The sequence below is a fragment of the Amia ocellicauda genome, chromosome 18 (assembly GCF_036373705.1).
Source record: "Amia ocellicauda isolate fAmiCal2 chromosome 18, fAmiCal2.hap1, whole genome shotgun sequence".
NCBI classification, from domain to species: Eukaryota; Metazoa; Chordata; class Actinopteri; order Amiiformes; family Amiidae; genus Amia; species Amia ocellicauda.
The window spans coordinates 14,543,309-14,570,000 of NC_089867.1; the positions used below are offsets into that span (position 1 = coordinate 14,543,309).

General features: G+C 42.1%; 1 protein-coding gene and 1 long non-coding RNA gene across 3 annotated transcripts in view; one reads left to right on the top strand and one right to left on the bottom strand.

Moving 5' to 3' along the window:
- Nucleotides 1-113: 113 nt before the first annotated feature.
- LOC136713696 (uncharacterized) lies at nt 114-17,955 on the bottom strand. Its single transcript, XR_010804972.1, has 4 exons — nt 17,593-17,955; nt 13,551-13,661; nt 2,478-2,591; nt 114-1,172 (listed from the first exon to the last, which is right to left on the bottom strand). It is a non-coding gene; the product is annotated as an uncharacterized LOC136713696 (long non-coding RNA).
- A 1,734-nt stretch (nt 17,956-19,689) lies between these two features.
- nr4a3 (nuclear receptor subfamily 4, group A, member 3) overlaps nt 19,690-26,692 on the top strand; it is a 35,010-nt gene continuing 28,007 nt past the window's right edge. The window contains exons 1-3 of one of the 2 annotated variants that reach the window (XM_066690951.1): nt 19,696-20,006; nt 23,930-24,076; nt 25,049-25,130. In XM_066690951.1, coding sequence (XP_066547048.1) covers nt 25,067-25,130 — 64 coding nt within the window. In that variant the 5' untranslated portion in view covers nt 19,696-20,006; nt 23,930-24,076; nt 25,049-25,066. Of the gene's footprint in view, nt 20,007-23,929; nt 24,077-25,048; nt 25,131-26,692 lie in introns of both variants that reach the window. The other variant, XM_066690952.1, reaches the window with a different exon arrangement.

The window sequence follows — 26,692 nt, forward strand, 5'->3', positions numbered from 1 at the left end:
ATTCACGCAGGAAAAAGTTGATTATTCAAACAAGGCAGTTCAAACTGGAAAATCAGGGATTGTGAAGCACAATGCAATAATTACAACTATAATTAACCTCAAAGCTAACAAAGTATAGTAGAACTTAAAACTTTTTTTTATTATTGTTTTTTTTAATGCATTTTAAAACATTTCCATGGCCAATTAAGCTTTCCGATCTGGATGCGAAGAAGAAGAAAAAAAAACCTGTCTAATTGTTTCTAAACGAGAGGTGTAGATGCAGCATAATCAAGAGAAAGAATAAGAGTGCAGCTCAGACACGTCAGGCCCCCTGCGTGGGGCAGGAGGACTCACGCTCTCTCACGCCGCAGCCCGTGCCCCGCTGGGCCGGTCCATTAGCCCTCGACCCTGAAGCACGGCTCCATTCTCATGGAAATCTGGACACTCTTCGGCAACATATATAATTTGAAATCTTTCAAAAGGTTTCCCTTCAGAAACAATGCTGCGCCACAGGTGTGGTCTGTTAGCCCAAAGAGTATTTAAATTGCTTTCCTTTTTTCTTTTTTCCCTCTGTTCGAGCTGATGGATTTCATACAGATGTCTAGAAACACGCTGGCCCGTCTTAAAGCACTCGAATATTTCCTTTTTTATGATTATTATTGTCACTGACTTTTAGATGAATCTATTATTTTTCCTTCCTTCTTTTCCATAAAGTCCCTTTTCTTCCTCTCAGCTTTGCCCACGTGTCCTGGTAGTCCATGCTGGGCTGCAGGTGAATGTCTTAGTTCCCCGGCTGTAGGCAGCTGTCAGGTCAAACACACCGGCCACCATCAGTGCTGCTGCAGCCAAAAGCACTTTGCATTCAACTGCATTATCCTGGAAATCAGAATCTAGGCAGCCTCAGCCCACATCCCTCACAGGTGCAGAACTGATCCATTAAAGCCTTTCTTCTCCTCCCTGGAGAAAAAAGGAAAAGTTTCCCAACTTTAGCTGCAAAGGCGGTGAGTGTAAACCTCTGACTTTAGGGCGCAGTGCCATGTCAGGATCAGATTTAGCTCTTCGGGTCCAAAGCCTCTTCAATGCAGTGCTCTTCGCCGCAGGCGTTGCATGAGAAGTCCGTGGCAGCTGCTTCCCTGAGAGATCGGAGCCGCGGCTCTGTGGAGCAAGACAGCACTGGAGCCACAAGAACAAACCTTCATATGAAACAGAGCAGGAAGAGAAATGAGCTGTTAGGTATTTGCTACAGCTTTTAGCCTTGATGTTATGATGAATGGTGTCGTTACGGTGTAGACAATCTAACAGCTAATTAAAGCAAACTTCTCAGTGATGGAGATTGACGTGGAAGTTAAAGCTCAGTGTGTCTGCATTTCACCTCATCTGAATGTAAAAGACACAGTTCATATACATACTGTTATAGCAGAGCGACCGACAGATATTTGCATCCTGGGATTGTAGATAACAGGATAACACTGGGGCGAAACATTACAAATACTGTTGAATGGTTGAAGGTGCAGATACAGTATATCAGAAGATAATTTTAATATCTCGTTCATATGTTCATTTATTCTTTCTGTAGATGGAGGGGGTGTAATGTGAATGTTTTCTTCAGGAATATCTTTAGTATTAGGCACATCCTTGGCTAGGTCCAGTATTAAGAAAAGTGTGACTCACAGACATGTGGCTCAATGTGAACAAACGCAAGCAACAATAAGACAGCAACACTCACATCACACCACACAAACATCAGGCATTCACTACAAAGTCAGATGGGTCATCAAGACCCAGACTGACGTTCCTGTCGAATGCCAAGTGTGTTTTTTGAGGGTTTGTTATAAATTATTTTTTTACACAAAAGCAAAATACTGTTGTTTTTATCCAGCTCAGGTGTTTAAGCTGCAATTCAAGGTAATTCAACCTCAACGTCTTCCACTAATAGACACAGTTTTCCTGTCAGGAAAAGCACAGTATCTGTGAGCCACCGACAACAGCGGATCAGCACCGTGCGTCTCTGAGGGAGCCGGGCGAACAGGCTGCTCTCTGCTGCTTCAGCATAAGGGATTTATTTCTCAATTGCAGTTTATTAATTTTATTAAGGGCTAATACAGAAGAGCTGCTTATATAATGAACTTCCTGTCCTGTACTGGGACAGTGATGTTTTTGTGTGTGTTATTGTTTTTGTGTGTGTTATTATTATTATTATTTTCATTACACAGTTCATATGAACCTCTATGCAACTATTTTTAGCTCACTTGAGCTCTTTGTGTAGCTCAGAGACTCCAGCTAAAGAGCTTCTGAAATAGAAATAATAATAATTACATTTTTCAGTAGTAGGAGAACTGATATTCTTAAGCCTGTTTTCGTTCTCTCTTTGCAGTTACAAAAAAGGTATGGATGTGTTTTTATCATATTGTTTTTGATTGCTTCCTCTTTTGCCATATATAGATAGATATAAGGAGGCTTTTGCGATGTTCTTCAGATAGTTTTAACATTGTGCTCACCCTTACTCATCACAGCTCTCCCAGTCCAATCCACTGCATTCAAGCTTGTCTGTTCATGATCTTCACCACATCTGACCCAAAGTCTGCACTGGACTGGTGTGGCATCTCTTGTAGCTGCAAAAGCCGATGTGTGAAAGTGCAAATGCAAACCCAAATATGACATGGTTTTAGCAGGCAGACGTCACGCACGAAACACAGTAAGCAGACACCATTATGCAAATACTGCACTTACCGGTCTGTTTTCATCCAACAGTTACATTCCCATCCTATTCATATGTCATTTGGCACCTATGCTTAGTAATCTAACGCTCAACTTGCAGTGAAAGATAATGCATAGAAAGTCACCAAACCTATTCATAAACAAATCAAGTCCTGTGAAAAGATGATGTTGCTGTTCATGTCACAGCCTGGCAAAAAGAAAATAAAGTTATGACATCATCACAGTTAGAACTACTCACAGGTGAAAAGGAATTGTGTGAAAATGATTCAACATTAAACACCTCACTTACTCAATCTTACTTAATACTCAATGGAAAAGCACCTGCAAATAACATGACCTGAATCAATTTACGGTGGTTGTGCCAGAGGGGCAGCACAGAGAGTCTTGACATTAATGCAGCTGTGTATGAGGATGTGTTTTGGATGGCCGAATGCAGGCAGATACCCAGGGAAGCAGAGATGCCAATATAATGCATCAGTCCAGGCTGCATCTACAAGGAGGATATATAAACCGCCAAAGCACTGCATCTTTCCTGAGCACAGCATAAAAAACGAGCTTCTGAGAATTAATAAATGGAAAGAGAAAACGTTTTTTTAAGTAGCTAAAATGGTCTGTGCCGTTCTGCAAATAAGCCCCATCTAATGTCTCTGCGCACCATTCGCAGTGCGGAGGAGGCGGGTGGCCGGTCCGGGGTGATGCGAAGACATCTGCCTTGCTGTTAGCAGGAAATCAGAAGGCTGTGTTCTGGGTCAGGCTTAGAGTGATCTCTTGCTTTTTCATCTAATATACAGAGACACTGGAATACGCCTGCCAGGCTCTCAGCTTCTGTACTAATCCCCGTTTCATGAAAGATTTGGACTTGCAAGTTAAGTTTCTTGTACTTGGCTGAAAAAGAAATAAAAGGCGTAACAGAGAGGAACTGACTTAATTCCTGTTTAGAGTGCAGAACGCCATGTTATAGCCTGGAGTAACTGATACCCTTGTACTGTCTTCATCAAGGCTTTCTGCTGCAGTACTGAAGGAAGAAAACAGGTCTGAGCAAAAAGAGTTCAAAATACTGACAGGACTGTATTGGTAATTTCTCACTTAATTTTAAAATCAATGTACAAACCCAAACAGTGGTCTTCCCATCTGGAAAAAGTACATATTTATATGTTTATAATGTATTCTAAATATGTATTACACAAATATATCATCTATGTAGTGTGCATATGCGAGTTATCCACGTGGGTTTCATTGATGTTTGCTAAGCTCAGCAATGATTTACAAAGATCCTACTGTCTTCAAAACCATTGTTCAGCATTTCTGAAAGCAAAACAAAAACACAAGCAAAAGGAGTCAAATCAGTCATCCCCTCAGCCAGGAAACAAACCAACACACACACGAAAAACAAACACACCGACACACACACACACACACACACACACACACACACATATCAGGCATGATCCCACATTACCCCACAGGATAAGGTCTTAATCCTTCCCAGGGACGCTGGTTCTTTCTGCTTCCTCTCCCAGACCGGATGACACCTAGCAGGGGACCACTTACTGCAGCCCCCCTGTGACTGTAGAATATTGTCAGCAAGAAACAGGAGAGGAGCCAGTGTAGTAAAAGCAGTCACACGTCAAACCCCACACAACGTCACTGCCACACCTCCAAGTGCACAATCCTAACAGCCCCAAAGGAGTGGCACACACTACACTACACTACACTTAGGTGTGCAGGGAGTTTGTGTACATTCCAAGTGTAGGGTAGTTTCATCACTTTAACAGGCTTATCTACAAATGACGAGTCTCATTAGCTCTATAGTACAAGAGCGATGGAGGACAGGGTGGAAATAGGGGGAAAATTATATTAAATAAATAAATACATGCATAGGTCTAAAAATACTGAAACAAGATAGACAAATTCTACTGATGTCACTCTAGAATAATCTCTCTCAATCTCTCTCACTCTCTGTGGCAATCCATCCCACACAAGACGGGCAGCGCAAAAAAATTACAGGATGCATTTTTAAACTGACTAAAGCAATCCGGCAGATATTTCCGAGTTTCTAAAAAGTGATGAGCTAACTGCAGTTTCCCTTACGTCCACCGTGTCAGAGTAACCAGGCACAATACAATCCACTATAGTGCAATCCAGTCTCCCAAGTAGTTTCACAACCTCAAGAAGCTGCCAGACTAACTACGATATCAATGATGAACAATTAAAACCCCATAAAATCCTTTAATTTTAATTGAAATTTGTACACAGGACTTTATCTTGGATTTGGCCATACTCAGGAAACTCAGTGCACGTCTCTCTTTGAGTTCAATGTGAATCTATTCATATTTACTCTTATCTATTTGTGTCCCACTAAAGGAAAATCACCAAAAGAAATCTCAGCCTGGTGCAAATATGCTGAGGTCAGGTCGATGCTATGAATGAACTCGGCATTATGTGTGGCTGCAGTCAGATGTTTTCGATTCTTGAATGAAATTATTTATTGCACAAAAACATTACTGTCTAAACATTTATATAAGAACTTTTTTTGCAGAGTTTTGCGTGCATAAAAAGAGATGTGAATCACATCCTGTGAGTCAGCAGTGTATTTTAAAAGGAGGTGGGGGGGGGATTCCTGTGCCCTGCATTCCTTCTCCAAAGCCTCAGTCTACCCTCCCTGGAAGAGTGCAGCAACAGGCTCTTACATCTGATTTCAGCTTGCTTATAATAAGCCTCTTGTTATATTAATTCATTCTCTCCTCTGTGGTTAAGCTGTCCGAGCTACCAGACCGCCTCAGTGAAGGTCCTGATAATTGCATTGGAGGTAAACAGAGAAATCCCTTGCATTTTTATTGGGGGGAGGGGGGGGCTCTGGAATTCTGTATTACACTGTGCTGCATAGTGTAATGACTTGTTGTAAAGTACTTTGAGATAGGGCTACATTTATGCAAGTTGAACTTGGGAAATGCAGCCAGTGTGTAAATTGTGTGTTTGTGTTTTGTCAACTTTGTGTTCTATACCAAGTTTTACAGTGGATTGGCTATGGTTTTAACACACCTTCACTGTGCTTTATGACACACTACCAATAAGCCATGCTCTACCATAGTAAACATGCCTTATAAATATGTATCATAGTATACCATGGTATTCCCATGTTCTGGTGCAGCAGAACACAGTGTATGCATGTTGAACCCACAGCAAACCACTGTGAAACAATGGTAAAATGCAAGTAAAAGCACATTAACTTAATCCCATGGTAAATTAGGGTAAATGTGCATAAATGTGAACAGGTTTAATTGAAATGTGAGCGATTGATTCTGCCTTTTAATTATGAGAATTTGATACCAGTTATGTAAGACACCCATATAACAGAGAAAAAATAGAGGGCTGCACAAAAGCAGTCCAGACATGCCTGGAGTAAGGTGTGTTCAGGTCGACTGCAGTGAGATAGAAAAATGAACTCTGCAGTGGTGCAGGATTTGGCAAGTCAGAGATATAATTGCTCATGCTCCCAGAAAAAAAGGATAAGGTTTGGCAGGAAGGTGGTATTAGACATCTGACATTTACTGCACACTAGTGGGTGAATTGTAAAGGGCAGAGAACATATGTCAGGTAATTCCCACACACAGGTAAGTAACACAGATTGTGAAATCCAGGAGGTGAAGTCCCACACAGCAGAAGGACATGCTTTGTTCTTCTGCTAGGTCATGCAAGGATATGTGGCTTTAAAAACACGGAGGTAAGCAAAACATCAAACATTAAAACCAATGAAGAATTTGAGATTTTATCAATCATTGGGTCCAGGTGTTTGCTGTAGCTCATGTTTGCACACACACGGAAGACTATAATGTCTACCTCCACTGGTGCTGCTCCATAACCACCACAAAGTTTAATTTCGGTCTCAAGCAGGTCAAGGACTTTGCTTTAGCTGCCGATGCTCTTTAGGTGCCAATAACTACCCTGCAACATGGAGCTGTATTAGAACAGTTCACAGGCTTTATGTGAACAGGGGGAATTTTGGAGGCATTGTTTATTTTGCTGAAACTATCCGACGAAAGATTCTAGACTGAGTGTGTGTTCACATTGGCTTTGACAACACATCAGAGAGGCAGTGGCTGGACGGTGGCCTGGGCTGCGTGTGAAAGCTGAAATGAATGAAATCAAATGGCACTCACCTAATTTCTAGAGTTGTGTAATAAATATGTGGGTTTTTAAGTTGTGTAATAAAGAATAAGAGTAAAATACAAATAAAGATAATCCATCTATAATAATTTTACTTTTTAAATGCATTATATACTTCTGTGTTTATGTGCATTTTTGGTGTGTGGATGCCTGTAGGTATTTCTCTTCTGTAGCATAACTGAAAAAAGTCAGACAGGTGATTCACCATTTTACACACACACAGATCAAATTAAAATCTCATTAGATTATGCATTTTTTTCCTAAAGCTGTGAATCAGTCATTTTGCAGCCCATTCTGTGTTGAAAACCTCCCACACTGACCTGGCCATCCCAGCACTTGCCGACTGACTGCTAGGTCACGTCAGGACTCTCTCTGCCCTAAGGCTGACTAATCTCTGAAACATTGCTATAAGGAGACTCTGCAAAGAATACTCAAAACAAATACAAATATTCCTTTTCTAGCAAGGTTCCCTGCAACAATTCACTAGCTTATGTTTATAACACAAACACCTTTCTATATTAAACCCTCTGGTGTGTACACACTACACCTCTGAGAAACCTCCAAGCACACAATGCAGCAGAAAAAAGCACAATCAGTAGCAATCCATATTCATGATGCACACTGTGAAAAATGTGGCTGAAAAAGTTGTGCATGTTTATTTATGTTCATAAATTGTTGTTCATCTGTGCACAAATCTCAGCTTCAAACACAAACACACGCAGATACCAACCAGCAACACGCAAACACAAACAATCAATTAAACCAAATTATACAGCACAAAGACAACTACATCACCCACTGGGAAACACAAAATAAACTGATTGTCACCTGGCCCTGAAAAGACACCACAGCCCAGCAGAATACCTGACCAGGCCGACAGACAACAAACACAGACAGATGCTCCCAAGTACCGGCTGAGCAGACTTGACTGCCCAGAGAGGACAAACTCCCACTGCCAAACTACAAGAGATCCAGACAGAGCTGCGCTTCGCTCTTAATCACAACCAGCCCATATCGAGCCAATGCTGGATGAAGGCCTCCCGGAGATGTTTCCACTTGATTTAGTTTCCTGCCTTCACGCGTGCAAAGTTTATGATTTATTATTCTAATAAAATTAAGACTTCAACATTAATATATATATATATATATATATATATATATATATATATATATATATATATATATTACAATTATATGGGTAAACATCAGATTTGGAACACTGGTGAAAGTATAAAAAACTAAGAAATTAGAAAGATAATTATTTACTGGGGGGTAGTACTGTACATTCTTTTCTAGATATATTGGTATTCTTTAATTATCAAATATAATAATAATAATAATAATAATAATAATAATAATAATAATAATAATAATAATGTGTCTGGTACTTCATAGAGTGAAATGCGTGTGTCTCCATTAAAAACACTGGCGCTGGGAATAAATGATGTTAATATCAAGAAGGGAGACAAATCATATGAAAGAGAGCAGCAGTGCGTTAATCCTGTTAACCAGTACAGTTGCACACTCCCACACACTGATGTATAAAACTAAGTTTGGTTATCGTGCGTTTCTGTACTAACAATATGTCTCCGCTGGCGCATTTCTAAAGTCCCTTCTCTATTCTGGGCAAACATCGGGCTCCCTTGTGAACAGATTCACACCGTCTCCATCTCCCTCTCTCTCTCTCGCCATGTGCCTCGGAAACAGTTCCCCCGGAAGACAGGTCACATGATCGCAGCGCCTGACATCACGCTGCCTGTACGTGCGTCTGCGTGTACGTAAGTGGAACATTCGCCCTGCCGACGCTCTTCCGCAGCGTGCCCTGTGCTCGGCGGGCCAGCTGTCATGAGCATGCAGTTCTGGAGCCGGATAGTACAGCCGGTGAACCCTGTGTGGATTTGGGTAGCTAATCACAAGACACACACGCTTACACACTGGCTATTAGTACCCAGCATTACACTATATGCTCCCTGCATCACAGTCAGCAGCTGTCAGAAGTATGTTGACTTTACAAAGCAGACCTCAAAAACATTTGGACTCCAGCCAGTATATCCTAATATCAGGTCTAGGTTAAGCCCCAGCCTCCTGCAGCCAATTGCTTTACAGACCACGTCAGTGCATGCCATAGTTTTACTCATTGAGGCACTCGGTACAACTAATAAAGAGTGTTCCTGTGTTGCGTCTCGTGGCTCGGCAGTTTTTTGCAAATGTTCCTCTTGTTTAGAGCATATTCATCTCAACAAAATAAAGGAAATGACATTTAGTTTTGATTTATTTCAACTGTATTTAATCAATATCAGTCCATTGTTAGATTGGACACATAGTCATACATAAACTCAACAAAAAAAGAAACGTCCTCTCACCTTCAACTGCTTTTATTTTCGGCAAACTTAACGTGTGAATATTTGTATGAACATAAAAGATTCAATAACTAAGACATAGACTGAACAAGTTTCACAGACATGTGACTAACAGAAATTAAATAATGTGTCCCTGAACAAATGGGGGGTCAAAATCAAAAGTAACAGTCAGTATCTGCTGTGGCGCCCAGCTGCATTAAGTCCTGCAGTGCATCTCCTCCTCATGGACTGACCCAGCTTTGCCAGTTGTTGCTGTGAGATGTTACCCCACTCTTCCACCAAGGCACTAGCAAGTTCCTGGACATTTCTGGGGGAATGGCCCTATCCCTCACCCTCCGATCCAACAGGTCCCAGACGTGCTCAATGGGATTGAGATCCGGGCTCTTCGCTGGCCATGGCAGACACTGACATTCCTGTCTTGCAGGAAATCACGTCCAGTGAAGGTGGGTTTGTGCCCAAAGGCGACGGTGTTGCGGTGAAGTCTGGTAAGGACCTGCCTTACGACAGGCCTACAAGCCCTCAGTCCAGCCTCTCTCAGCCTATTGCGCAGTCTGAGCACTGATGGAGGGATTGTGCGTTCTTGGTGTAACTTGGGCAGTTGTTGTTGCCATCCTGTACCTGTCCCGCAGGTGTGATATTCAGATGGACCGATCCTGTGCAGGTGTTGTTACACGTGGTCTGCCACTGCGAGGATGATCAGCTGTCCTTCCTGTCTTCCTGTAGCACTGTTAGGTGTCTCACAGTATGGACATTGCAATTTATTGCCCTGGCCACATCTGCAGTCCTCATGCCTCCTTGCAGCATGCCTGAGGCACGTTCACGCAGAGGAGCAGGGACCCTGGGCATCTTTCTTTTGGTGTTTTTCAGAGTCAGTAGAAAGGTCTCTTTAGTGTCCTAAGTTTTTATAACTGTGACCTACCGTCTGTACGCTGTTAGTGTCTTAACAACTGTTCCACAGTTGCATGTTCAGTAATTGTTTATGGTTCATTGAACAGGCATGGAAAACATTGTTTAAACCCTTTACAATAAAGATCTGTAAAGTTATTTTGATTTTTACAAAATTATCTTTAAAATACAGTGTCCTGAAAAAGGGACGTTTCTTTTTTTGCTGAGTATATATGAATACATTGTGTATAGATTTTTTTTAATTATTATTCCCAGAGGCTCCGGACCTAAGCATATAAAGAAAAAAGTGTCTCCTTTATCATACCTCCAGTGTCTTTAACCCATCCTCTCGTATCCCAGTCTAGCTCACCACCCTGTACATTTCTATGAACCAGTGAAATCCCTCAAGAGCTCAGAGGTTCAAGGGTGTGTACAGGTGAATGGCTATTCCCCGAACTCAAGGGTGTCAGTAACTCGTTCATAAGAGAACATTCATTTTATGTCACTTACGTCATGTGATTTGTACAGACAGGGCGACAGAATCTGTGGACATGCAACAAATAAAAGAGGAAGACTATCTGAGGATCTGAAACGTAATGGCAAGGGTGAAAGCAGGAGGGTGAAGTAAACTACACAGTGGAGAAATGACACATAGGAGGCTGGTGACCACAGCTATAGAAAGCCACAGAGACCCCCACCCCCACACCTCCTTTCCTACCTGCTGTGTCTAAAACTAATCACAAGGAGTGGCCAGTTGTGAGGATTTCCAACAACAGTAATAGTGTCATGTCTCAGCTAAAAGGTGCATGTAACTCCCTGGAAAAATTATAAAATGAGACAAATAAATAAATACAGCTATGAGTAATAAAGCCCACCCACAATTCCTCAGAAATCGTACAGTAACTAGGGGAATTTATTCAGGAACTCATGTACAAAATAGCACATGACTAAACAATGTTTAAAGGTTTTACAGTACTGTCACCATGGTCTGACAACAAAGGTTTTATAGATAAGGCATGCCCTCTTTAAGGTTTGTATCCAGTGCACTGCTTTTTAAACAAATCCTGGAGTGCCTTGCATTTTGATCAGAGATTAAAAGATTAACAATTAAACTTATTATTTTAATAAAGATATAAGACATAAGCAGAGAAATACCTCCTGCAAACAAACAAGTACTGTATTCAAGGCTTCTTTGTTTTCTCTATGACCCATGGAATACATTTTGAATAGTAATTAATTATTATGATTATTCATTCAGGTATTCATAAAAAAATAAAAAAGGCTATGGCAGATAAAATGATGCAATTATGGAATGGCTACAAGAGTTGCTCATAAATAAAGGCCTGGTTTATAATTAGCCAGTAGTAGGTGCATTGATTATGTAATTATTATTTAAGATCCACTTACTGCCGCAGCCTGATTGAGGTTTTACTCTGCAAACCAGGTTTTCAGGTTGTGGCTATTCTGTGAATTTGTCAGGGCTTCACTGCAGACATTTTGCTTGTGTGTGTGTGTGTGATTGAGTGAGTGTGTATTGATGTGTGTGTGAGACACAGAAAGGGGCCCGAACATCGAACGTCCTTCCAGACAGGGTGACGCACTCCTCGTGATGTCTAGAGGTTCTATCCAACTCAGCCCTTTCAAAAAGGTCAGTTGAACAACGACGAAAAGAAGAAAGATCCCCTTCTGTCTCTCATTTCTCACAGTCCCCACGCTCCCTCGCTAGTCTCTCTCAGCACAGCAATGCAAGTGTGCGATCTGTATCTGCCATGAGAGACACGCACTCACACCCTGAGGCTGCAGAGCCTCTTGCCTCCAGCAAGAACTCATCCACCTGCTGCACAAATATGTACCAAAGACACAAGTGAGGATAACAGAGGCAACAATATTTTTTAGAAACACACTGACACAGATGAAAAAATGCTATTGTGTGGCGTCTAAACAAACTGAACCAGTGTGTACGCAAGGCCTCTGGACACACACTGCGGTACAGATGGATACAAGAGATACTGCGTGTTAGAACAAAATTACTGAAATGTACCAAAGTGACTCAAAAGCAACAGAAGTACGTAGATATGTCCCATTTCTCTACTTCAACTCGAATGGGTTTAAATTGTCATTGAAAACGTGATAAAACCAGCTACTTCAGAGCAGCTTTGTTCTTTCCACACTGCAGACAGCTGATACTATTATCCTATAACTATGGTTACAAATTGTCACAAAAGACAGTTAATTAAGAAGCAGACAGTGGGAATCAGAAGCATCCACAACATCAAGCAGGCAGAGACTGAGAACCTGCAACTTTGTGTAGTTAAAAACATTGGGCTTAGTACTCCACTGTAAGTGTGATTACCCTGTCTATGTCTACATTATATCATATTTTCTGTGTTTCTGTTTTCAGTTATCACTGCCCGGCCGGGATTTCCCCCCCCGAGTGGCGTAATGCAGATCAGAGCCATACCACAGCAGTTAGTTGCAGATCTTCCACCTTCACTATCACAATCTCCGAGCTCTACTTGAAAGCTGTGGCCCCAGTCTATTTTTAGCCCTGATGTTTAGAAGACGAATTATAGCAAGCAGCACTATTGGGCCTTATAAAACTGTCAGGGGACACCTTTTCAAACAGCATTCTCAACAGGTGAACCTGGACGAACAATAAATAATTAAATAAAGTAGGACAATCTTGATTAGCGCTACAGTCAGTTCATGCTTGGGAATCTGCCCATCAGATAAGGCCGCAGCTGTCACCGATAAGTGCTCTTTATGTCACAGATTGTAGGTTAGTGATTTTCCCCCAATGGTATTCCCCAATTCCTGTCCTCCCTCGTTCCTACCCCATGAGTCAGCACTATGAATCCTTTTTCACAAATAGACCTTGTTCTCAGCAGAGGTGGATATCCATGTTCTGGTTTCTGATTTTGTGAAGTCCACGTTGTCAGCACAGGTGAATGTTTAGTATCAATCTTTTATTCATTTTATGCTAATTTTCCAGAACCTTCAAAGTGAAAATATTCACTGTGCATTCTGGGGTGGAAGCTCTACTGCCCTTGACCTCACTCGCCATATAGTTAAAGATGTTTATAGGTCATAATCTGACAGAACAATTGTGGGTAGCTTAGTCCATTACACCCATCGTGGACCCATCTGTTCCTTAGAGACAAACCTGTTGCCTGTTCTGGTTGGACAGGACACATGTGCACACAGTGACCTCACTTTCCCCTGGGAAGGAAGTCCTCTCTCTGCTAGCAACTCAGACCCCTTTTGATGAGACTGCCAAGTTATTCCTCTGCTACAGTGCTCCAAAGGTAAAATCCAGTGAAAAGCAATGAGGGATGATCACAATGGTCCAAAAGTGCAAGCTAAACTGTATGTGTCAAACAAAATAAGTTTTACATTTATGTTGGGTTCAATTGCTAACCTGATGTGGTTACAGATACTCACCCTTTAGCCCTGAGGCTGGGGTTAAGAGCAGTACTGTCTCTGGCGATCGCACCATAAATCTGCTCTACTGTAACATCCATTTTGGGGCAGCAGGCTTCCAGGACTGCCTTCCTAAACAAACAAACCAACAAATACATACATACATACATACATATTTGTCTCCTAATAAGAAACGCTTTCCTACATCTTCCCTCCAAAGCAACAAAAAGTCTTACACACTGCTCTTTGCCCCCCCCCCTCACAACCACCCCCTCCACCACCACCCAAGTGACTTACCATAACGACACTCTCACTGATGCACAGACAGGAGCCAATAACATAAGCAGTTTAAAATAACATTTCTTTTCACAGATGTTCCTTTTTTTTCCTTTCTTTTATCTGCATGCAGTTTGGAAGACTTCCCAGCATCGTCAAATAACACCCATGGATGCTATTAAATTTGTGTCATCGTGTTGGTTAACCGTGCAGCACTAGGGAATGCAGAAATGCGCAACACCGAACGAACACCAGACACAGCTCACGTGCATCTTCACAATCACCTTTCCATGTCAACATAGGAGCGCACAGACAGCAGGGGTCCAGTGGTCAGACTGTCACAATTTTTATGCAACTGATTCTCCGCCTAGAGCAAAATGAATTGGCATGCTTTGCACAAGGCCTGAAAAGTACAATAGAAATAGAAAAGTACTGGTAAAGGGCAACAGAGATGGGATCAGCGCATTGGGCTGTGGTGCTGCTGAGGAGAAAAATACGGGCTAACTGTGTCTTCCCACACTTCGAATTCTATTTCTCGAAGTCACCCAAGATAGTAGGGCTCAGAGAAGACAGTGAAGGGAGTGAGGGGGAGAGTGATTGAGTGTCAGCTGGGTGGTCTTTATCCCTGTCTCTAGCTCACCCCCTCTGCCTGCACGTACAAGTTCCTATTTGACATTTACACTCCTAGAAACTGGCATTTAAAGAAGCTCCAATTTTTTGTCATTCACCACATGACTCACATACACACACACACATACAGCTACTCTGGCTGGCAGCTGGCCAGGCAGGGAATCCCCTCTCTCCCCTGAGGATTGTATCTGCCACTCTCTCGCCATCACTTCCCACAAAACCCGTTAGACATGTACTCACCCGCCAAACCAAAAATCCAAGGAACCTGAATGGGGCCGGATCGAGTTACACATAATACCTGTTACGCGGTGTCCTGACACAGAGAATAACTGTTTCAATGTCTGGTAAAGCCGTCACTGTGCGGGGCTCCATTGTAGCCAGATACCTCCACCAGACTTAGGCTTAGTGTTCTTCAAATACGTTTCATTCTGTTCACTGCTGTTCATCAAATCCCTTCTTCTCACAGCTCTCCCAATTCAACGTAATTCAAATAAACCTCACCTGTTCATGCCAACCTGCTTGTCTACTTCACAGCTCTGTTAAGCCTTTTATCTCCATGTTAACCCAGCTGATGCTGACACTTTTTGCATAGTGTTTTAATATTAGTTATTCAGCGTTTATTCTCTTTAATGTCATTAACTGCCAACTTAAATATTAAACTATTAGGCATGACCACGACGCCAGGATCTTGAAATAGACAGGGCCTAGTAAACAGGCGCACACACAGGCAAGAGCAGGGTGAACGGAAAGTGCATTTATTATATACAGTGCTTTGTGACCACAAAATAAACAGACAAAACCAAGAGCCTAACTCCTCTTGACTCTAACCAATAAACGACATTTAACACATGCATCACACAATCCAAATCGCAGCTCCAAAAGGAAAGGCCGAATCCATAAATCCAGTTACCAGGTATCTCTTTTTTTGTTCCCTCCGTTTTACACTCCACGTCTTCAAACTCCACAGACTCCCCCAACACAAGGGTAGGTCTGATCCCTCGCTTCATGCCAGAGCTGCACCAATCACAGGAGCTGCTTCTCCCGCTGATTGGCCCCCCGGGACTTCAGGGGAATATAGTGCCCTTCATGCTGTCCATTTTCCACCCCTGCTGGCACTGTTTCACAATATAGATATGGTGTTCATTTGTCTGAACTTTGTTTCTGTGAGGGAGGAACAAAGGGTTAATCTCGCCTCCTGTTTATGACTGTCATGACATGAAAGGACGAGAAACGTACAGTCTGGAATTTTTCACTTCCCCACTGGCTCTCGCTTTCATAATGGCTCCCCCTCAGTCGGTCCCTGATATTTCGATGCAGTCCTGATCTCTGTGATGCAATTCGGTTGTGTACAGGTGTGAGAAAGACTGACACTCAGCTGGGGGAACCACTGCGATGGGGCTAGAAAAGGCTCAGGACTATTGTCTTAGCGTATTCCTTTTCAAAGTCACCCCTGCTGCGTGGATTGGGTTCAGACAGCCCAGCCAGGCCACAAAGGGAAAATCAGATGCTGAAGTGAGGTTGACTACATAGTATGGCTGGAGGATCCTTATCCCACAAACCAAGCTTCCTCTGGTCTTGTAGGCTGCAGCAATGAGGTTAAAGCCGGTGATGGCTTCGATTAGTGTTTTGCAGCTCTGCGTAATTGGCTTTGATTTGCATGAGTAAGCTATCTGTGAAATAAGGTGGCCGTCCAGCGCTGGGGACAGCCTTGGAATAACATACAGGTCTGATCCCTGGGCTGTAGAATCAACTACATCTACTTCAAATGCAGTACACACTGAGACAAAAACAGACAGATAGATTATAAAAAAGTAATATTATTTGTATGTCGTTATGTAGCTGGAAATAGCCAAGTTCATTGGTGGGGGAGTAGAGGGCATATGTGCAAGTCTAAAAATGGCATATTAGGAGACAATACACACAGACAGCAGATTCTGCTTTTTCACTCTGTCATTACAGAAAGTGAAGTCACCCCTATGAGATCCTGATTTTAATCATACACTGTTCCATTTGGTAACACTTGCAAAAGCAGAAGTCACTCTTCCATTAAGGCTATTTTAGTAACAAGCCTTATCACTTGGGTAGGTTTTGAGAAGAGGAACTGAGTGTGTTAGTTCACTTTCACTGTAAACCTGTGTATGTGAATGAAACACAATAGAGTGTCTTGTCATGATTATCATTCATTATACTTGTGTAAACAAATTAGCTGGGCAAGAACGCACTAGGCAGACAGATTGTAGTGGATTGCTGTGCAAACCAACACTGTGTCACATGTATAAACACTAGAGCATACATCTAGTTAAGGGTGTCTGCTGAGAAACTGAATAATAATACAATTGTAGCATTATGGATTATAATATAACTGTATTTTTAAGTTAACATTGTTAACTTAATTGCCTTTGGAAAAACGTTTCAATCTTGTTCTAACCTGACCCAAGTGTTAGACAAGAGGGGACAAATAACATAGAACCAAAGATAACCTCTTCATGCACAACATACTATGCACGTTGCGTAACTAACCTGAAATGCGTGTTAAATATCTGCATGGCCTGGTAAAACAAAAAAAAAATGTAAAAGGTGTAAACTATTCCTTGCTGGTCGGGAAGGGATGTCCCCTCGCCAACTCAGCAGCTGGGCTTTGTCCCAACATCCGTCCAAACCACACTGTTCATGCACTATTGAAACAAAATAATAATAACTACAATATTAACAACAGGCATATTTTTGTGAACACGTTGTCTATGTGGAAGAATTGAGGGGGAGTGTATTGAACCGAGTTCTAATGGACACCGTTGTCCCTCTTCCTTCTGTCTGGGTCTTGTCCTGTGAGGGACGGGGAGCACCAGAGGGGCATGGCTGTCCCTCATAGGGAGACCTATTTCACATGTTTAAAAGCGGCGTTTCCCTCTCTGCCAGGACTTCAGAGAGAAAGACATGCATCTCTCCCTGAAGGCACACAAGTGGACGGAGTTCCCGTGCTAATACTACCACCACCTCCATCATCAACACACCCGTGCAAGCAGCACTGCAGCCCGGCATTCAAAGCCACACTCGCCTCCAAAACCCCACCCGGCAAGTCAGCACGACCCCTGCACTGCACTCGGGCAGGGAGACTCATGTATTGCATTGTAAAGCAGCATGCCGTCACAACACAAACCTGCTCGCTCTGTCTCAGATTAAGACCGTCCACCTGAGAGACCCCTCACAGTGCCCGCCTGGCATCAGCGACAGACTGCGTGTCCCCCAGACCTCTACACAGCCCGGGCGGCCTGGGGATGGTGGAGCCAGGAATGCACCGCAGCAAACAAGACCCGAATTAGCATGCAGCAATGTTTAAAATAAAGAACACAAAGAGGAGCGACTGTGGAAACAGCATCTTACTAGTGCCACTTAGCTGGACTAAAAGACAGAAAGCAGCTCAGCTATTCGTTGGCAGATGAAAGGGGGCACGCTGTGGCTAAAAATACCTGTCTGCGCCTATATTTGGCTTTGGCTGCAGCTCAACGCGCGGCTAAAAGCGGCGGCCCCGCCCCGCGCGCTCAATGGGATCTCTACGATCGGCGCTCGCGGCTAATTATAGCCACCGCGCTTGCGTCAATCACGCGCCCCAGTGCGTCAGCGCCGGCCCCGCCCCTGCGCGCCGCTCATTGGCCAGCGGGAGGAGGCGGCCGCAGCCCCCCGCGCCCTGCGATTGGCCGGCGCCGACGTCCTCTGCGGCCTCGCTCAGACGACCTGGCTTATCGCGTCGTTTCCCGCCGCCGCCGGCTCGGCTATTGCTCGTCCCGGTCAGCGCCGACGGGGGAGGAGGAACGGGTCGGACGGGCTGCGAAAGTCTGAGGTTTTGGGTGTGCAGTAATGGCGGACAGAGTTCCTCGAATGTATATCTGGTTTCCCATGTCCGACTGGAATCTCATGCTTTCTTTCATTGGTGTTTGTTTGTCTAACAGGTGTAACTGTGCCTGGCTGAGGCCTGGCGTTGGACTGATATTTCCAGCTCCAGCTTATTTCAAGGGCTGTTTCATCCCCCCAGGGAGATTTATACATGCATAAATGCAATTCGTGTAACAGGTATTAGAAGAGCACCTTTTTAGGGCTTTAAATTGCTTTTCTATTGGATCGACACTGCAGTGGCCCCTCAGCTGCCCTCTGGGGGCAACCTTTGTGTGAAGTGCCTCAGTGTGTTATATTGGGTTCTTATGAGCTATAATAAGTATAATCAATAAAAGCATCCATACATGCATACATACACACTCGCTCCTCAGCTGTATTGCTGTAAAGTCGGAGTTAAGACTGGTGCGGGGCCACGGCCTGTCAGGAACATGCTCTGGTCTACAGGTAAATGACATGCCTTATTTCACATGACATTCTGCCCTCAAAGACAGCGGGTTGTACTGTGGTTGTTTTATTGTTTGTCCTGTGCAATAGCCAAATATTAGAGTAAATATTTTGTGTGGCAGCCAGCCCTGAGCGAGGCGAGCCTCTGGGATCATGTGTCCCCATTGTTACGCACAGGGCGCCGCACAGCACAAGATGTACAGTATTGAAATGACCTACATATCTACATCACGCTGTGCACAAATAAAACATACATGCATGCATACATATGTAATAGACTGCAAGGCATATGCTTAAAACATCGCCTTACGTTTGGACCAACAGTACAGACAAAGTGAAACCCAATGATTCAAAATAAAAACAAACACATCCCATTTTCTTTTGCTAGGCCTTACAAAAGTATCTTGAAACACGATCATGTTGAGCATAATAACTGAAGACTTAAGTAAAAACTCTTTTATCATCCAACAAGTGTCTGTCTTTCAGTATCTTCTTTTCCCTTAACAAGAATACATGTAAAAAGCATTCCGACCTGTCCTGCAACTACTTCAACAACTGCGTCTGCTTCTGCTACTAATTACTCATTAATCAGTACTAATTCCTACTGCTAATAATCATCATGATAAACATCACACTGACGCAAATAAACGAGTTATTATTTGTATTAATTATAATAACAACGCAAATCATCATCCTAATCAGCCTACTGACACTGCCTCTATTCTAGTTCGGGAACCCGCCCTACCCCTTCACTCGCAGCGCTACAGCAGGTCCGTGAACCGCAGGAGCGACGGCGCTGTCTCCTCCCCGAGAGGCGGCGGTGTGAGTCTACTGTATCAGCGAGGGGAGCCACGGCCAGTGACGTCACCTCTCCCATGGCGTCACATTGACGTAGCGCATACCAGGCGCTCTATGTAGAAGACAGGCTCACATAAATGAGCTATTAGCCCGTGTCTGCCTCAGCACTGCACATAAACAAAGCCACATTGCGCCCCAGCACAGCGCCTCAGCCGGCTCTGTTCATCCGAGAGGAATACTTTCGCATTGTACCTCCAGAGCGGCGGCACGGGAAAATAACCAGCATCCATACCACATACAAACTTTACTGTCACATCTGCGCCTGCTGCTCCAACATCTCCTACAACTGCTGTATTTCTGCCAATGATGCTGGAAACCGACAGGAAACTTTGAGACGGTTCAAATCACATGTAAAGACGGAACCGCCACAGCAAGCAAGTATGTATCACTTGGACTTTAAAAAGTTGACATGGGTGTGCTGTTGAAAAGAGAGAAAAAAGACATCTGTTGCTTTTTTTTTTTTTTATATATATATATATATATATATATATATATATCTAAAGCAGTCTTTCAACTGTTGTCTAAAGGAAAAAGCGGCGTTTGAAACTTTGTGGTGCGTTGGGATAGATGACCTGTTGAGTTGCGCCGGTATATGCAGAGACAGGTCTTTCTCTCTTTCTTGACTTGTAAACGTGCGTGTATCTGTGCATCTCAGTAAGAAGAGAGGGAGAGAGAGAGGGAGAGAGGGGTCTGGATGCTCGCTGAAACAAGGTGTCTGTGGTTGTCATGGAAATGGGATGCCGAGCCGGTCCGAGCCGCCGCGCAGCCCGACACCCTCTCCGCTTGCTGCTGTTATTTTGCTCCTGTGTCCTAAAGCAGTGCGGGGGCTGTGGCTCTGTTGGCAGCCCCCTCCGTGCCCCCTGCCCGGCTTCTTTGATTTGAAGCGCCCGAGTCCGTGCCGCTGGCGATGGCAGGTCCCGCTTGCTTGCTGGGTAAAGTGAAGTACTGATTCATAGGCTAAACTGTTGTGATTCTTATTTGGTAAAAGGAATCATAAGGGAAAAGAATGTGTGTGATAAGGAGTGATATTACTTTCTGCTATTATTATATTCTGTTGGAGACAGTTGTGTCACACTGGTTAATGATGGTCACAATGTAGAAACTTCGTGTAGATACAGTGACCTCCAGACGTATTTTCTATTGATACAAGAGTCTTAATGTAACACACACACACACACACACAGTATGTAACATGTCACTCCCCTATCACACAAGTGTGTGTTTCATTAAGGGCTTTTTTTCGTTCTATTTCAAATCATTTGCCTGTATTTCATGGTCATACTGTAGTCCTTTGCCCCTATTTTGGTCTGTGTCTGTGTTGCGGTTGCTCATGTACATTGATAATACCATCATTGCACACAGTGCTAGTCACATACCTACAACCAAAACACAAACCACGACTCAATCTGAAGTTTGTTGTTTTTTTTCCTTTTCTTTTTGTCAGTCTTTATTTTATTCTTAAAACACGCAGTCTTAACTACAGCACGCAGCTCCACCAGTGTTATCACTGAGACATTTAAAAAGTAGTTTTATTCTTAATAATTTGTTCCCCTTTTGGATGATGAATTCCCCCATGCCTGCCCGCGCTGGCCAGTGTTGGCTGCAATAAAAGGCTCTCTGACAGGTTCACTCTGGCTGAGCTAATTTACTGTACTTGAGGATTTCTTCTCTTTCGCTCCCTCCCTCTTTTTCCTTTTCTTCGTTTGTTTGCTGTCTGGGTTATTGAAGTCGGGGGCTCCTGCCCCTCGGAGTGCTCGTGTTTAAAAGAACAGACCCGGTTCTCTAGGTAACCAGCCCGACCGAGCGAGCCGGAGGGGCTGGGGGCCGTGGAGGGAGAGAGCCCTGCTCATTTCCAACAGCGAAACCTACATGCAAATACACAGGCTATATTATATGTGTAGATTCCAATTGAAGATAATGCAAATAATAATAATAGTAATAATAATAATAATAATAATAATAATAATTTGATTTTTGAACTGTGACATTATTTGAATTGGCCAAATAATCATAATAGCGATTTAAACATTTTTCTAATAAATCAAATACCGTGTGCATTATTTATTAATTGATGATTTCAGACCATAGATAGATAGATGGATCAATGTATAGATGGATAAATAGATTTCTGTGGTCTGAGGCGGTGTGGGTTTCGGAAAGGCTGAGACTGATGTGGTTTTAAATTACTGAAGTTACATATGAAGCAAAGGACGAAGTGTGGGAAAATACGCAGAACTTATATCTATTCAGTTTATATATATATATATATATATATATATATATATATATATATATAAACTGAATGGATATCAGTTCTTCTCTGAAGGCTGTCTTTTATGATAGAGTCTCCAAAGCGTTTTTAAATCCACGCTTTCGGTGAGGAAATTCTCTCATATTTTTAATTATACATTTATCTTAAAACAAAATCAGCGCAGAAGATTTTGAATATTAGCCTTGTTCTTATTGTTATAGAATTATATATAGCCTTTTTATTTTGTTTATTGATATTGTGTGTTTATGTGCACTGGTAACCTGTAGGAGTGAGATTGGGAACCATACCCAGATGTAGAAAAAAAAAAGTAATAACCCAAATATTGCATAGGACACGAAAGGCGTTTGTGTGAATATAAAGAAGACATTAGAGCGGTGTAATATTCGCTATATATGCGCAGGGTCTCCGCAGGCGTCGGACCCGTCTCCCTCTCTGTCGGGACCTGCGCAGTTTGGCCGAGAGGGGGCGCTAGACTCTTTTAAACTGGTCATCACCGCAGGACTGGGAATATTGCATAGTGAGAGACAGAGAGAGACAGAGACAGACAGACAGAGCGCTGTTTTTACACAAACAGGTGAATATATTCATACATATCGTAAACGGTTGTTTGTGCACATTTAAATTATTATAGTTATTTTATTTGTTGTGTTTGTTTTCGGGTTTTTTCTCTTAAAATACTTGCCTTTCGTGGTAATCATTTTAATGTCACTCAAAACTTTTTTGTTTCGTTTATATAGGAAGGTGCTTTTATTTTCTTAATACGATTAACGGTTTGACTGCGTTTATATTATACGGGGCATTATTTGAGTGTTTTATACTCTTAGTTATAACATTTAATGTATTTAATTGATCCACTGTATTCTTGTGCGTGTGGTGTTAAAATTACTTTTGACTTTAGCAGGCATGCAGATTGGTGGAGATTTCAGTATTTCTATCAACTGGGTCTTGTTTATGACGCTATTTTGCAGAAAGACAGTTGTATTTTTAAAGAGTTTGTTCTTATGGTTCTGCATGTATGTATGCATGTATTTGTGTAAGTAACGGATAGAGGTCCAGCATTGTTAACAGTGAGAATACCATGCTGTTTGAAGTTGCCTTGCCTGTTTTTGCGATGCCCTGCTATGGAACTCATTTTTATTAAAACTTCTTATGCAGTGTGCCAATTATTCACAGCTAAATGTTTTCTTCTTCCTCCTCCTCTTGCTCCTTTCCCTTATTCTTCTTCATATTATTATTATTATTATTATTATGTGTGCGGTTGTGTTAAAACATTCACGAAACATATCCAGCTTTGCTTTGGGAACTGCATCATTTTAAATGGATATTGTGATTGTCGGGAGGCTTTTCCATGTCGAGAAGGAAAGTTTATAGCGAGTTTCCATCTGACCCTGAATACGAGCCATAGCTCATGTGTTATTAGAGGCGCCCTGTGCGGTGTTGGTTGATCAAGACATGTCTTATTGACACCTGTGATGTCCATCCTGTCACCATTGCTTAGTTTGTGAAAAACTGAAACCCAATAGTAGCAATCTGCTCTGAAATCGGGCTCTTTCCACCCAGGAATTCCCGCAACTGCAATTCTGACAGCACTGGGTTGGTTATTTCTGATTAGGAAAAATGTGTTAGACCGAGAATAAAAACAACAGCAATGTAGGAGCAAGCCGACTTATTATTATAGAGACAAAGAAACTGCACAGTGCGTATCTTATTCATGCCGTTAAAAAGCACATCTTTTTAAAACAACTGCCTGCATGCGTTTGCCCTGAAATATCAGCTTTCTGAAGGGAGCAGTGGTTTTAGTTTAACAATTACAAAAAATAAAAAATAAAAAACGTTGTATATACTTTTCTCGTTTTGCCTAATTAAGTTGAGTAATTTGACACATACTCTATATATGTGTACAGACGACATATAAGCTATATGTCTTCACATGGTATATCTTATACTATATAAATGTATTAGTAGTAGTAGTAGTAGTAGTATGTGATTATGGTTACTCATTTATTTTCTTCCTATCGGTCACCCCCAGACCCCGGTTCGGAAGAGTGCGCCCCGCCGAGCCCAGGCTCCCACACTCGGTCACCGGACAGTCCGGCCACCGCAGCGTCGTCCGTTGGTCTGACCGCTGCTCCGCCGAGGAAAGCGACCACAATTCAGCGAGCAAACCTCCAGCCAGGTAGGGTCGAGCTGTCCCAGTGCAGAGACCGTCCTGCGGGATGGCATGCCTCAGTGTAGCCCAAAACAGGCTCTGGTGTTCAGGGCGCGCCAATGGAGGGGTCAGGGGCTGTGCTGTGTTCAAGACATCATACAGAGCTGGAGGCAACATTGAAATCTGTGCATAGTTAGAGGACTGGAGATGTCTGCTTGTGCGGTTCTGATGGAGCTGTAGTGTTTGTTTGTTCTTCTAAAACATGAATGAAGATATGAATGATAAATCTGCAATTGAACAGAATAGGGACAGTGTCTGGGAGCTCTAACTAACGGTATTGTGACAGTAATGCCAATTTAACACCGTTGATGTAGGAAAAAATATGAGAAAACCAAAATATATATAAAGTTATATGTGCATTATTATTATTATTATTATTATTATTATTATTATTATTATTATTATTATACATCTTTCATTTACCACAAAGAGTACTTAATTAAACGTGTATTATTATTATTATTATTATTATTATTATTATTATTAAATCAAAAACGAATTATTTTACCCAAAACACTTCATATGCCAAGCTCACGAAGTAGAGGCACATTTTAAACAGTGAATGAATAAGAGCTGCCAACTTAACAAACCATAATTTGGCCAATTAGTCTTCAGCAGTGCTACGCTTGCAATACATAATACAAATACACGATTTATGATCAACTGTACTGATAAATAATCGCGTGATTATTATTATTTAAGTGAATCGAGTTTGTTTTGTTTTATTTATTCATGAATTTGTGTGTTTTATAAGTAGATGGTAAAGTCAGGGCTGGTCACTAAAACAAGCAGAAACTGTGTCTGGATGTAATTGTGTTGCGCAGCATTTTATAATCGCAGCATTCTTTATATAAATTCACTATTCTGTGTGTTTAAGTGTGTGTATAATTATTTTGATTCTCTATATTTATTTTTGCAATCCCATCTTTTGTTTGTCAGATCAATGGCATACTGACTATGAGCAAGCGTGCACAGTTATTGGAACGGCTGCATTTTATCCCCCTAAAATGCACACCTCGAGGTCAGAGACTGTTTAATTCTCAGTTCCAATGTGTCTCTCCATCGTTTTCAAAGCTTGTGTCTAAACCCTATGGTGTGTTGTGTGTGCGGGGTATCTGCTTTGTTTTTCTGTTGTTGTTGTTTTGTTTTTTTCCTTGTTCTTTAACAACTTGGCAGTCTGTGCACTCTTTTTCATTGACTAGGGGAGACTGGCAAGGGCTGGAAATGAAATCAACTGGGGGAAATTCAGAATAGGATTTTGTTTGAATTCCACTATATCACCAGCACAGCTTTAATAAATGATATATCTGCAAAGCAAGACAATACAACTTAAAACATCAGCAACTGTAATTATTTAAGAGATTGTAACGTATACACTTTTGAGGCTGCAAAACATCAGGGTTAGGTTTCTGCTTGTTGAAGATGAAAATACCTGGTCGACTTGGTTGTGTCCCCGAGTGCAGAATCTTTTGGTGAGGTTGTGGTTCTGTGCCCAGACTTCCCCTTAGACACGGGCTGTGTTGAAAATGCACTGCGGCCTCACATTAGGAGTGACGATAGCGCAGGATCAGGGGGTTCAACAATAATAAGGCTCCAATTAGCTGTTTTTAAAGCACTGCAAAATTAGGGGGGTGTATTTATTAGGAGACTCTAATACTGGCCTGTTACACAGCTGCCGGGATGGTGTTATTCTCAGTATTCGTCTGAAGGCCACTCTCTCACTGTGACCTGTCATCTTCAGACTCTGAGAGGTGGGTCTACAGTGAGCGCTGCATGCTGAAGTGTTAATGCATTGACACAGGAAACTGAAGCAGCTAGACCACAGGCAACCATCATCTTGAAAAAAGAAAGAAAAGAAAAGAAAAGAAAACAGTGCTCAGTGGTAGTTATTATGTAATATAGGGTCTAGAATCACTGAGGTGGAATTTTCCCCTTTCTTCTGCAAATGACGTCTTGCTGTGGCAGCAGTGTGTTTCTCAATACATCTGCATTTTCTCATTAAATACCAGCCCTCCATGTGAATATAGGAGATTGATTTTTTTTTTCTTTACATTTCATATTTTACTTTTGCTGATAGCGTTCTGCAGGCAAAATATCTCCTGCTCTTGCATAACTGTCCACCGTGTGTAAGACACCAGAGTTCAGATTAACCACAGTCCTCAGGAGCAATGATTTTGCAAAGGCAATCAATTTGCATGTTAATTAGCCATCTTAAATATGTACATGACTGCATATACCTTTGTAATGTATAATATTCACACCCCTTCATTTGAAACAAAGTATATTTGGTGATTTGTTTTGTTTTATATTTTATTTATTTAAGACTGCCAATTTTCTCTAGACTGAATTGTTCTTCAAATACAATTTAAACTTTAACCTACAAAGGTACATGTATACATATTCCTATATTATGTGAGTGTGTAATATACATATATATATATATATACACTGTGTATTATATTTAATTAATGGTCAGGGAAATTTAATTCACAGTTCCATTTGGGTGCTTTTATATGTGTGTGTCAGGAATACCCTCAAAGACTATGGTAATGTTATTAATCTGGTGACATCCAGGCTATTTAG